The sequence below is a fragment of the Sus scrofa genome, chromosome 9 (genome assembly GCF_000003025.6).
Source record: "Sus scrofa isolate TJ Tabasco breed Duroc chromosome 9, Sscrofa11.1, whole genome shotgun sequence".
In the NCBI taxonomy this organism is placed as follows: domain Eukaryota; kingdom Metazoa; phylum Chordata; class Mammalia; order Artiodactyla; family Suidae; genus Sus; species Sus scrofa.
In genome coordinates, this window is record NC_010451.4 from 72183855 (window position 1) to 72196660 (window position 12806).

The 12806-nt window shown below is 39.5% G+C and overlaps 3 protein-coding genes across 10 annotated transcripts in view; 1 reads left to right on the forward strand and 2 right to left on the reverse strand.

The window, feature by feature from the left end:
* Nucleotides 1-920, reverse strand: part of KRIT1 (KRIT1, ankyrin repeat containing) — a 41123-nt gene extending 40203 nt beyond the window's left edge. Inside the window, exon 1 of one of the 6 annotated variants that reach the window (XM_021102370.1) lies at nt 446-920. The gene's annotated coding sequence lies outside the window, so the exon portion shown is untranslated. The remainder of the gene's footprint in view (nt 1-445) is intronic. The other 5 variants (XM_021102371.1, XM_021102376.1, XM_021102374.1 and 2 more) reach the window with 5 other exon arrangements.
* Nucleotides 718-1519, reverse strand: LOC110255562 (proline-rich protein 2-like). The gene has a single exon (XM_021063957.1). It carries the CDS (start codon nt 1517-1519, stop codon nt 890-892), a length of 630 nt encoding a protein of 209 aa, XP_020919616.1. The 3' UTR covers nt 718-889.
* Nucleotides 951-12806, forward strand: part of ANKIB1 (ankyrin repeat and IBR domain containing 1) — a 143961-nt gene continuing 132105 nt past the window's right edge. Inside the window, exon 1 of one of the 3 annotated variants that reach the window (XM_003130136.4) lies at nt 951-1499. The gene's annotated coding sequence lies outside the window, so the exon portion shown is untranslated. The remainder of the gene's footprint in view (nt 1500-12806) is intronic. The other 2 variants (XM_013979684.2, XM_005667593.3) reach the window with 2 other exon arrangements.

Below are 12806 nucleotides of genomic sequence, written 5' to 3' on the forward strand. Positions count from 1 at the left end.
ATTTTTGAGTTTTTGACATTTCCCCCAAATAAGATGAGGACATTAAAGCAGTTAAAAGACATGATGCAGAGATATTTGCAAGCAAAATGTGAAGGCACAAAAGCTCTCTAAGAGTGTGAAGGGAATGGAGGTTTGACTCTGTGTCAGGTCAGCTAGATGAAAGATTTCTGGTGAAACTAGAAACGACATAGAGAAACAAGCAAAAAAGAAAGCCAAGAGCCTTAAGAGATGGAGAGAGGTGCACGGAGGAGCAGTGAGCAGCAAGGACAAGGCGTGAATCGCTTTCCCTGGTGTGACGAAAATAAACACTCAGCCTGGGTTTTTCCTCCGCCACCACCCATCACGTTCTACCGGGAAAGGACGTGCACGCCTCTTTGCTCAAAGAGCGACATGCCAAAAGTGGCTTCAGTTTCTCTGTAACTACGTTAAGAAATAAAGCCCTTGCCTGGAGAAACTGGATATGGATGGAGATAGTTCGGCCTCCCACCTCTCCGTTTCTCTCGAACAGTCTGGATCGTGCTCCTCCTCGTCTCACCCGTCGAGGGGCCCAGTACCTCCCGGGCCGCTACATTCAACTCAGTGGGTGGAACAGCCACCCGGGGGGCGGGAGGCCGTTTTCTCTTTCCTCCTTCCCCTCTCTTTCCTAGAGGCCAGGCCCAACTTCCTGTAACGGGAAAACTCGGTCGCCACCAGAAGCCGCCCAGCGCGTTTGGCCACGGTCCCTAACCCGCACCTCCAAAGCTACGATCTCTGGACTCGGAGAGCCTCTTGCCCACAGGCTCTTTATTGTCCTTTACTGTCCTCGCAGCTCAGAGCCACACACCCCTCACCACCTCCCGAAACCAGGAGATTCCAGGTCTTTAAAGGCCTTTAGCTTTCCATTCCGCCGCTACCGGGGCGAGGAAATCGCTTCCGGGTTCACACCCCCCCTTGCAGCCTCGCGTTTGGCGGCAGAAGAACTTCCGGGTCGGCGGCCCGGCGGCTGAGCTGCTGCTTCTCTCTTGGGCTGCAGGCTATCTGGGGCTGGTGGCCGGCGGATCGGGGACTGAGGTGGTGGCGGCGGCGGCAGCGGGCGCGCCTGCGGTTGAGCCAGAGGCGGGGAGGGGAAGAGGGCGGTCCGGGCTGCGCGCGCGCACGGCTGGAGCATGAGCCGGACCTGACCGCGAGGCGGAGGCAAGAGCCACCGCCCCCTCTTCCCCTCCCCTGAGTGAGGCGGCGCGGCGGCCAGAGAGGGATGGGGGCGCCTGCCTAGTGTGAGCCCCGCCGCAGGCACCTCCAGCTCCCGCTGCCTTCCCCGCGGGCCTCCAGTGCGCACCCAGGGCCCCAGCTGCCTCTGCCTGGTGGGCGAACCCGGGCCACCGAGGAAGGGGCGCCCGCCCAGGTGGGTGGGGCGGAGAGAGTACCTGAGGTCACCGGCTCGGCGCGAGAAGGAGGGGCGCCACGCTGGTGGCAGAGCTGCGGGGTCGACCCGACCCTTACCTTCAGCCCAGGAAGTAACTGTAAGTCTCTGCTTCGCCATTCGGGTCTTTTTGAGGTTGCTCAACCCATTCTGGGCTTCGAGTTCAGCGTTGCCTGTTCACGCTCTCCCGGGTCCCCCACAATTCTGCCTCCCTTCTCTTGTGGAGGATTGTCTGTCCCCACCTCTGAACAGGCAACATCCTCTCTCTACACCAAGGGAGCTTTTCTCCCAGCAAATTTGCAAACCTCTGGGTCTCTGTGGCGCGTCCCATTCTCTCTTACCATCTGGAAGCATCTCCCTGTCCCTCTGTCCTCAAAGGATCTGTGTCCTCCCTCTCTTTCTTTCTGTACCCTGGACCTCACGGCCTCCCCCGCCCGTCCTTTGAGACGTGGAAAGCCACGGATTCTGCCAGGGCTTGAGTGTCTTGAGCGGGTGCAGAGATGAAAGTGCCCTGAAGGGCTATGATGGGTGGGGATAGGTGCAGATAGCTCTAGTGAACCTTTATTTTTGCAGCTTCTGCCACTAAAACAAAAGAATGGGCCGCTCCCCTGGACCTTCATTCCTCTTCCTTCCTAACTGTGTATAAGCTGTTTTCTCTACGTTGCTATTTGAGTCGCAGGCAATTGGAATTAGAGCTATAATTAAGCATCTCCCAAGGAGGTTTTGAGAATTAGTCTCACAGGCTCTGTTCACACGGAGTGGCATATTGAACAATCTTGTCTTGAAATGAAGACCAAATCCAGGGGAGATTTACTAGTAGGTCTGAGAAATGAATGTGAAAACAAAAGTCTGATGTTTCAAAGGTGTTTTGGATACCTTTTAAATAATTTTTAGTGTTCTGGATTTACATTCAGTTCTTAATTTCCAAAGTGTGTGTGTGTGTGTGTGTGTGTGTGTGTGTGTGTGTGTTGATGCGAAAATCTTCGTATTGGAAGGTTTTGCTTTGTTAGTGGCTAAAAAACAAACTAAAGTGATTTTCGATCATATAGTTTATATTTAACAATATAGTATTTTTAATCCTTAATTCCATAGAGACCTTTTTTTATTGATTTGGATCAACCACCTACAGATGTTTCACACCTTTGTACCTGTCACCTTCTTGCTTCTTAGTTAAAAAAAAATTACCCGTGAATATCTTAGGCGTGTATTTCCAGATTTTGGACTCGGCATTTTTTTCTCGTTAATATTTGGTTTGCATTTTAAACTGCCGCTGCAGAACTTTCCAGAAATTAGATTAAAAAGTAATTGTAATGCTGTCCGTTCAGTAATTCTTATGTGACTTGATGCATTTTATACTTTTCAAGGCACTGTAGGAAGCAAATGATAATTTAAGAATAATTTCCCTCTGTATTTCAGGTTCTTACTATTCTCTAAATTATTCTGTAATGTGGACTGGTAGCTTTGGTTATATTTTTCTGAAAACCTTGTCATTTGGTTAAGAAAGGTAAATGAATTTAACAATGATTGTTTGTGTTTGAAATCTCCCAGCAGTTGATTTGAGGCTGTTACTTGATTTGTAACTTAACACTGTTCACAGATTTTAGTTTGAAGTAGGCTTAAGAGATGTAGCTACAGTTTTCTCTCCGGAAGTGTACTTTACTGGCAGAGTTGAATGTATTATTAAGGATATGATTTTTACTTTTCATAAAATTGATCAATTTTCAAATAAGAAGAGTGGGTGCTGTAGTGAGTTGATGGGCAGCAACTTGGAAAGGTCTTTCTTTAAAAAAAAAAAAAAGAAAGAGAAAGAAAAAGTCTATTAAACCCTATTATCCTTGGACCTAGGGTGGGGAAGTTTTCACATTTCACATTACTCTTTTCCCCTTGCCCATTGTACTGGGAATTTTGAGTTTGCAATATGAAAATATTCTGAAACCATGCAGACGTCAAGTGTGGGCTCTAACAGGTGGCTGCTAAGAAATGGAAGAGAAGTTTTGTTAGCTACTCTTTTATACTCCTGTAGCACTGTCCACTTTTGAGAGAGTTGGTTTTCTTTTTTTCTTTTTCCTTTTCTGGCTGTGAACTTCTGAAAGTGAAATATGTATACTTAGAACTAGGAGGTAAAAGTTCAAACTAATTTTCATATATAAATAGATGGAAGGACTATGAATTAAGTTTATCTGTTTTTCCTTAAATGCAAGTTAGGAAAGATTCCTCTGTGCTTTTGGTATTTTCCCCCTTTGAGGATGCACACAACCCTCACTTATTTAGATGAAATTTTAAAATAGTTCACTCTAATGTTAAACTTTATATATGACACCTTTGGCAAGACAGATTTGAAAGTGACTCAGTCAATATTAAAAAGTCTAGTCTGAGAGGAGTTTCTATGCATGGTTCTAAAAATACTTAGGTATTTTGTTTTCTTTGTCAAAGTGTGATTTGCTTAGGGAATAGTAATTTTGGGACTCTTTAAGTTTATTTTTTCAGACAACTTCAGATTACCCCTTTTTTTTCCCCACATTTTCATACTCACTTCATTTCAGTAAACCTTTATTGAAAGCCTAACATGTGTAACAGGCACTGTGTTAAATTTTGGGATTACAAGGATGAATAAGCTAAGATTCCTTTCCTCACTGAATTTGCCAGTCTACATATTTGACTGTGATTTTATCCATATTCGTTTGCAGACATCTTTAATAGGTTTTTAAGTCACTTAACCATGTTTCAGGATTGTTTCACATACTTTCTATGAGAATTAACACAGTAAAGGCTACTTACTGAATGCTTAATTCATGCTAACCACCATACATTTAGTGATTACATTATCTCATATAATTCTTAGAACTGTACTAAGAAGTATTTTATCTCCATTTAAAAACCACACAGGAATTCCTGTTGTGGCTCAGCGGGTTAAGAACCTGACTAGCATCCATGAGGATGCAGATTCCATCCCTGGCCTCACTTAGTGGGTTAAGGATCCGGCATTGCCACAAGATGCTGTGTAGGTCTCAGATGCAGCTCTGATCCCCTGTTTCTGTGGCCGTACCATATGCTGGCGCTGAAGCTCTGATTCCACCTCTAGCCTGGGAACTTCCATGTGTTGCAGGTGCAGCCCTAAAAAGGAAAAAAAAATTTTTTTAATAAATAAAAATGAAAACCACACAGACTCTGGTTTTGGTGATGGAAACTATGTTCTTTGTATTATATGCTAGAAACGACTTGACTTTAAGATTTGCTCTTAAGGGGAAGAACTTGTAATATAGTTATAACAGTTTTTAATTTTCTGATAATACTTTAAATGGAAAGATTCTCTTTTCATAAAGTATTAGTATCTTGTTTATTAGATGAATTCTATAATATCAAAATATAATTTTGAGTTGTTAAACATTTGAAAAGACAATTCTGACATTCATTATGGTTAACTGTAACATAGATCTTGAGGCATGTGTAACTTTTTTTTCTTCTAATCAGTGGGAACAAGAGCCTATAAAATATACTAAAAAATGTATGTATTCTCCAGGAGAGAGAGAGTATTGAACTGTATAAAGTATATTCAACTTTTAAAATGTTTGAGTTTAATTTTGATAGTTCTCTGATGCCTTGAAGAGTTTTGGTTTCTTCAATGAAAATGTATTCCTTTAGATTTAGAAATGATCTTACTTGTCTATTAGTAGGATATATGCTTTATCAGCAGTTTTATATAATTCAATCTAAATTATTTTTCAGAACCTTTCACTTCTTTTTTTTTTTTTTTTTTTTTTTTTTTTGCCTTTTTAGGGCCGCACCTGTGGTGTATGGAGGCTCCCAGGCTAGGGGTCTAATTTGAGCTGTAGCCGCTGGCCTATGCCACAGCCACAGCAACACCAGATCTGAGCCACATCTGCGACCTACACCACAGCTCATGGCAGTGCCAGATCCTTAACCCACTGAGCAAGGCCAGGGATCGAACCCACAACCTCATGGTTTCTAGTCAGATTCATTTCTGCTGTGCCACGACAGGAACTCCCCCTTTACATTTTTAAAAAGATTATCATCCACTGTCAACTCTTTTCACCAAATTGAATTTGTATTCTGTTTTTTTGTTTTGTTTTGTTTTATACCAAAAGCCGTCAACAGTTAGCCATTCTTTAGGCTAAGGCCTTTTGTTTCTGGTTACACACACTTGTTTTTAGGACTGTGGAGCATATAATTATTCCTCCTCCAAGTTCCTAAGAAAGGTAATTCTTGATGTTTTTCTCTCCTCAGGCTGACATATATATTTTAGCTTGACATGGACAGTTTTCCGTGGCAGAATTCTTGATACCTAGATCACTGTATTTTTTGATTGGAATAATATTGGGGATAATTCAATATGTAACTGATAAAATCATAAATACATTAGGTACTGGGACCACAGAGATAAGTCAGGATTCCTTACCCTACTGAACTGTAAAATGCCTGTTTAAAATTCATGAGGAGAAAGGAAAGTTCACTTAAGAACATTGAGATGGATGCTTTTATGCCAAATAGGCATAAAAACATTGGCCTCCTATTCGTATGTCTCCTCAGGGTATTGTAAAGGAAGGTAGGTAAGTAAACATATTAAGCAAGGATTTTCATTCTGTCTTCTAGCCTTAGACAATAGTTGCTTGTCATTTTCTGTAAGACTACATGCTCTATAGCACATATTGATAATCACATTTTAAAAACTGTTTTGAAGTAGTTTCAAACTTAACAGAAAAGATGTCAGAGCAGTACAAAGAACTCCTGCATCTCCTTCACTCAGATTCCACCATTGTTTGTATTTTATGGCATTTTTTCCGTTATCTGTCCTCTGTGTTTCCATACATTGTGTATAAATACATACATACATGCCCATTATCACAGTCTTTTTCTCATCCTTTTGGAGCAAGCTGCAGACATGGTGTTCCTTTACCCATAAATACTATAGCGTCTATTTCTCAGAAACAAGGCGCTCTCTTATATAACTCTCCAAATGAGAAAATCAGCATTGGTACAACACTGTTGTCTAGTCCAAAGAACCTATTCATGTTTCATCGACTATCCCAACAACATCTCTTTCTTTTCTGGTCCAGGATCCCGTCCAGGAATACATGTTATATTTAGTTGTCATGTCTCTTCAGACTTCTTTAGTCCCATTTTTCCCATCTTTCATATTCTTGACAATTTTAGGAAGTCCAGGCTTACCATTCTGTAGGATGACCCTAAACTGAGGTCCATGTGACATTTCCTTATGACTCCATTTGCGGCAGAACTGTCAGTGCGTTGCATCTACAGGTGTATGATGTCAAATCATGCCAGTACCTGGTGATAAACACCTTGATCGCATTGGTGTCCTTCTGTATTTGTTGAATATATGTGGAGAGGTATTCCAGAACTATATATCTTGTTTCTCATCAAACCTCTACTCTCTAGCCCCAGTGTGGTTATCAGTGATGACTCCTACCTGAATTAACTACTTTCATAATGTTTGCTTCTTTTTTTTTTGGTCTTTTTAGGGTCACACCCATAGCACATGGAAGTTCCCTGGCTAGGGATGGAATCGAAGCTGTAGCTGCCGGCCTACAACACAGCCACAGCAATGCCAGCCTGAAGCTACACCTGTGACCTGCACCACAGCTCACAGCCAGATCCTTGACTTACTGAGCAAGGCCAGGGATTGAACCTGCATCCTCATGGATACTGGTTGGGTTCGTTACCACTGAGCCACAATGGGAACTCCATGATTGCCAAATTTTATTTCTCTATTTCTATTGTTCCTTCTACATGTATTAATTGGTATTGTATTGTAAGGTAGAACTTTTTTTCTCGCCTATTTATTTGTTTATTAAATCAGAAAGGACTTATGGGTTTTGATTTTATTTAGTATGTTGTGATTTACTACTATTATTTATTCTGCTGTTTAAATTGTCCCCAATTTAACTATTGGGAGCCCCTTCAAGCTGGCTCCTATGCCTGTTTATCATGCTCCTATCTCATTCATTGTGCACTTCTGGCACAACATGCTGTTCCTGATTCATCTTGTACTTTGCCTGGTTTAACCATGGCATCAGCCATTTCTCCAAGGAACCTTGTTTTGTTTTGTTTTGTTTTTTTGTAAATATGATATTTAAAAGCAAAATTTAGGGGCTTAGGGTGCCCATTGCTACTGGGATGTCATTGCTTATAAGAACTAAGAGATGTATGAGTATGTAAGTATGGTTTGTATACACACCCATATACATCCATAATTATTTCTATACCTGTGTGTTTATATTATAAAACTAGAAGTTCATCCCTATACTTTCAATTCCAGGTTTCTTTTAGCCTTTGCCCTTCCCATGTTTATAATGCCTTCTCTGGTGGTTAGAAACTTAGCTTCATATTAGCCTCAATATAGTTATCATTTACCTAGTTGTTTTGTTACCATTCTCCCTGCTGTGTAAAGCATCACCTCCTGTATCTATCCCTTCCACACTGTGCAGTGTTGACTACTGGGCCTGTTGACATGTGCCTTTTTGTGAATCCACAAGCCATCACTGGGTCCACAGCTCTGTGTAGTTCCCTATCTGCATACAGCATCCCCTTATCCTCACCTCTGGACTACACCTCTGCTGGCCCCCCGATGTGCTGTCCATGGCATGCATCTTCAGTCAGCATACATAGTATTTCATTCACTAACTTTTAAGCATATATGATGAAATATACAGCTATTTAGTATTACCGTAGTAAAACTATAGATTTGCACACATATATGTGATGAAATTTATATCACATACACAGTCCTATCAATAGTATTAAAATCAATTCCATATTAAGTGAATATTTATTGAACATATAAGTGAATATAATGTGGGTAAATACAAAGACACATAAAACATAGCTTCTGTTCTCAAGGAGTTTATATTTTAAAATAACTGAAGTTATTGAAATAACTATATGAGGCAGTATAGTGATATTATGGCATCTGTCCTATAGAATGAGGGCAAGTAAGGACTAGAATTAAGCACAGAACTTGAACTAAAAATCCTAAAATTTATATGGAACCACAAAAGACCCAGAATTGCCAAAGCAATGCTGAGATAAAGAATAAAGCTGGAGGTAAAACCCTCCCAGATTTTAGACTATACTGCAAAGCTACAATAATCAATGCAAAATGTTATTGACACATACACATAGATCAGTGGAACAAAATAGTAAACCCATGCACTTACAGTCAATTAACCTGTGACAAAGGAGGAAGGAATATACAATAGAGAAAAGACAGTCTCTTCAATAAGTAGTTTTGGGAAAACTAGACAGCTAAAGGAATGAAATTAGAACATTTTTTCACACCACATATAAAAATAAACTCAAAATGGTTTAAAGACCTAAATGTAAGATCATAAACTTCTAGAAGAGAACATAGGTGAAACACTGTTTAATGTAAATCATGGAAATATTTTCTTGGATTAGATTCTCTAGGCAAAAGAAATAAAAGCAAATATAAACAAATGGGGCCCAATTAAACGTAAAAACTTCTGCACAGCAAAGGAAGCCATCCAAAAAAAAGACAAATTAAGAACAGGAGAATATATCTGCTAATGATGGGACTGAGAAGGGGGTTAATATCCAAAATATAAAAACAGCTCATACAACCAGTATAAAAAAAAAACAACCAATCCAATCAAAAAATAGGCAGAAGATCTAAATAGACATTTCACCAAGGAAGACATACAGATGGCCAAAAGCACATGAAAAGATGCTTAACATCATTAATTGTTAGAGAAATGCAGATGAAAACTACAATGAGATATCACCTCATGCTGGTCGGAATAGTCATCATCAAAAAGTCTACAGACTGTAAATGCTGGAGAGGATGTGAAGAAAAGGGAACCCTCCTGCACTGTTGGTGGGAATGTAAATTGGTACAACCACTATGGGGAACAATATGGAGGTTCCCTTAAAAAAACTAAAACTAGAACTACCATATTGGAGTTCCCATTGTGGCCCAATGGTAACAAACCCAGCTAGTATCCATGAGGGCATGGGTTTGATCCTGGCCTCGCTCACTGCTGTGAGCTGCAGTGTATGTCGCAGACGCTGCTTGGATCTGGCATGGTTGTGGCTGTGGCTGTGGCATAGGCCGGCAGCTGCAGTTCCGATTAGACCCCTGACCTGGGAAGCTCCATATGCTGCAGGTGCGGCTCTAAAAACACAAAAGAAAAAAAAAAAAAGATATGTGCACCTGTGTTCATTACAGCAACCCAATTTACAGTAGCTGTGACATGGAAGCAACCTAAGTGTCCATCAACAGAGTATTAGATAAAGAAGATGTGGTAGGCATATATATACACACACACACACACACACACATACATATACATACATACACATACATACATATATACATATACACACATATATACATATAAACATACATATACATATATACATGTACACATATGTACATATACATCTATATACACATGTATACACATATACATATACACATACACACGTATATATGTATGTACATATACATACATATGTATGTACATATGTATATGTATGTACATATACATATACACATACATACATGTGTATATGTATGTATGTATATATGTATGCGTATGTGTATATATGTATATATATACCTGTACATACAATCATTATGCTATACACCTTAAACTAAGACAATATTGTAAATTAAGTGTACTTCAATTTAAAAACTTTTTAAAATAAAAGCATTTTAACAAGTCTTCAAAAAAGGAAAAACCCCAAACTTCAATCCTGAAGATCTTTGTGACTCCAAAGCCTGTTCTTTCCATGTATACTAGACTGCCTTCAATAGCACTGTATCCCCTTACCTTATTTAATTATCAGTATGTTGCTTATAGATTGCTTTTGAATCCCTGTGAAAGAAGATTAGAGTATAGTTAAAATGGCTTTCAGTTTGGGACACCAAGTGTCAAAGGAGCTCCACTCTGGTTTTCTCTTAGCAGTCTCTGTGTTGTATGGAATACTACCAGGAAGATAAATGTTGGTCAGAAAATTTGCCGTATTACCTGAATGAAACAGTTGTTGTAAATAGTCTTGAGATGAGTTTCTGGAAAACTTAGTATTGAATTGATAGGCCAATGGAGGACAAGACTGGCCTGCCATGCCATTCACTAGATAGCTGGTTAGCATTCCTATTAATGTTAGGGATCTTTTTTCCCATAGTTAACATATAGAGAAGAAAAAAAACAAAAACGAAAGGGGCACATGCTATTATGAATGAATAAAGTGGTGGTAGATTTTGATTCATTTTTATGTTTATTTCCAGAAAGCAGTTGTAAAGGTAAAGATTATCCTATCTCTGTCAATCTTTCTAATGCCATACTTTATTTAAATCTAATAAACTAGCTATTTTGACTTAGACCAGATAAAGTTGGATGAAGATAATAATTTTATCTTTTGATGTCTCTCTACTTTTGTAAGGGTGGGCTTGTTATGTGATCTCTCCATGCCTTGATTTTCTCATCTATAAATTGATGCCCTTGAAGAAATAATCTTCTGAATGGTTTTTCTTGCTGTGAAATATGACTTGACATAGCTGTCATGGGATTACTTTAAAAGTTAGAATATGTCTTTCTGATTGAAAAGATATTACCTGTTTTATAGAATAGGGAGAACTAGAAAGGAAGGATAAGGTTAGGCTGATAGCTTGATATCATAAAATATAGAAAAGCAAGGTAACTTGGAGGGTAGGGGTACTTCTGTTTTTTTAACTATTCAAAACCTCTGAATGTGGGTTAAATACCAGTTACAAAAGGCAATCAGAAGTGAGACATAATAAGGTTCCTCTATGTTCAAGGATTTTATAGTCTAGTAGCTTTTTTTTCAACTGACATTCCTTCAGAGAATTGAGCCTCAATGTTTTAAGCTAGAGGTACTCACAGTTTAGTATGCATCCATGACTGCGGTGACTTGTGAATGCAGATTCCTGGGCCCCACCCAGAGTTCCTGATTCAGTAAGCCCAGGGTAGAATCTAAGAGTTTGCATTTCTAACAAGTTCCCAGGTGCTACTGGTGTTGCTGGCATCTGTTGTATGATGGTAACTTATTTCCCTCTCATGCCTCTAGAATGGTACTAGTTGTTTATAAGCCTTGGGAGAATTTTTAAAATAATTTCCCTTTGAAGATCATATTCTGTATTCAGAGTTCTTTAGATGAGGAGCTCTGATGGGGGAGATAATAAAATAAATGAAATTAATCATAACTCTAAACTTTATCTCAAAACAGAAGGTAAAAACAAAACTGCCCAGATATAGAAATATGAGCAGTCAGGTGCAGGACAGGTTGGAGTGGGAAAAACATTCAGGTCCATTTATACAGGAGTTTCTCTCATTCACCTGCTATCTAGAATTACTTAAAAGAGCCCTCTCTTCATTTGGAATTTTGTGCCCTTAAACCCAGGTAGCATCAAACACATATCAAGGATCTGTTTTAAATATATCATGTACAAACTTTCTTCTTGATACCTCTCACCCGTTTCTTTTCCTTAATCATATCCTTTCCTCCTTTGTGTAGTTTGTCTTTACTACTTTCTCCACAATTGGGTTTCTAGCTTCTAATGTTTGCATCCTATCTAACATATATGTTCTAAATAACTTATAATTCAGTAGTCTTAAGTAAAGAGGCAGGGAAATCTCAGCATTTTAAAGTTGGAAAAATATGTGTGGAAGACATCAGTGGGTTTATATTTTATTATTAAATTGTTTGAACAAGAAATATAGTTTATGCATTGTCAGTTTCTAGACTGTATCTCCAGTCCAGACCTCTTTTTAGCTTCACGCTTATATATCCTTTTGCCTACCTGAAATCTAATAGGCCTCTCAAATGTAACATGCTCAAATACAAGCAGATCTCTTGCCTTCCCACACATATCTTAGCTCCTGCAGTCTTCCCTCTCAGTAATTGTAACTCCATCCTTCCAGGCACTCAGGCTAAGAACCCTGGAGTCATTCTTATCTTTTCCTTGTCTCTCACCCTTGCTTCCAATCTGTCAGCAAATTCTGTTTGTTCTCCAAAATATATCCAGAATCTGATCAAGTATTCACTCCTTCACTGCTACCTCCTAGGTCCAAACTACCATCATCTTTTACTTGGATTAACTGCAGCCACTTCCTTATTCTCCTTGTCCTAACCTTGCCACCACCAACATTTGTCTTCTTAACCAGCCAGCCAGGGTAATCCTGTTGAATGTAAATCAGGTCATTTCATTCCTCTCTAAAAACCCTCTAGTGGCTTCCCTTTTCACCCAGAATAAAAGCCTGGTGATTTACAATGACCCTTTAAGACTCTTAAACAGTGGGTCTTCCCCCACTACATCTCTTGACTTCGTATCTTATTACTTTATTCCTCATTCTACATACACTACAGTAACATTGGTCTCCTTTCTGTT

Coding starts and splice junctions, on each gene's coding strand:
- LOC110255562 (XM_021063957.1), bottom strand. CDS start 1,519: ATGGCGAAGCAGAGACTTACAGTTACTTCCTGGGCTGAAGGTAAGGGT.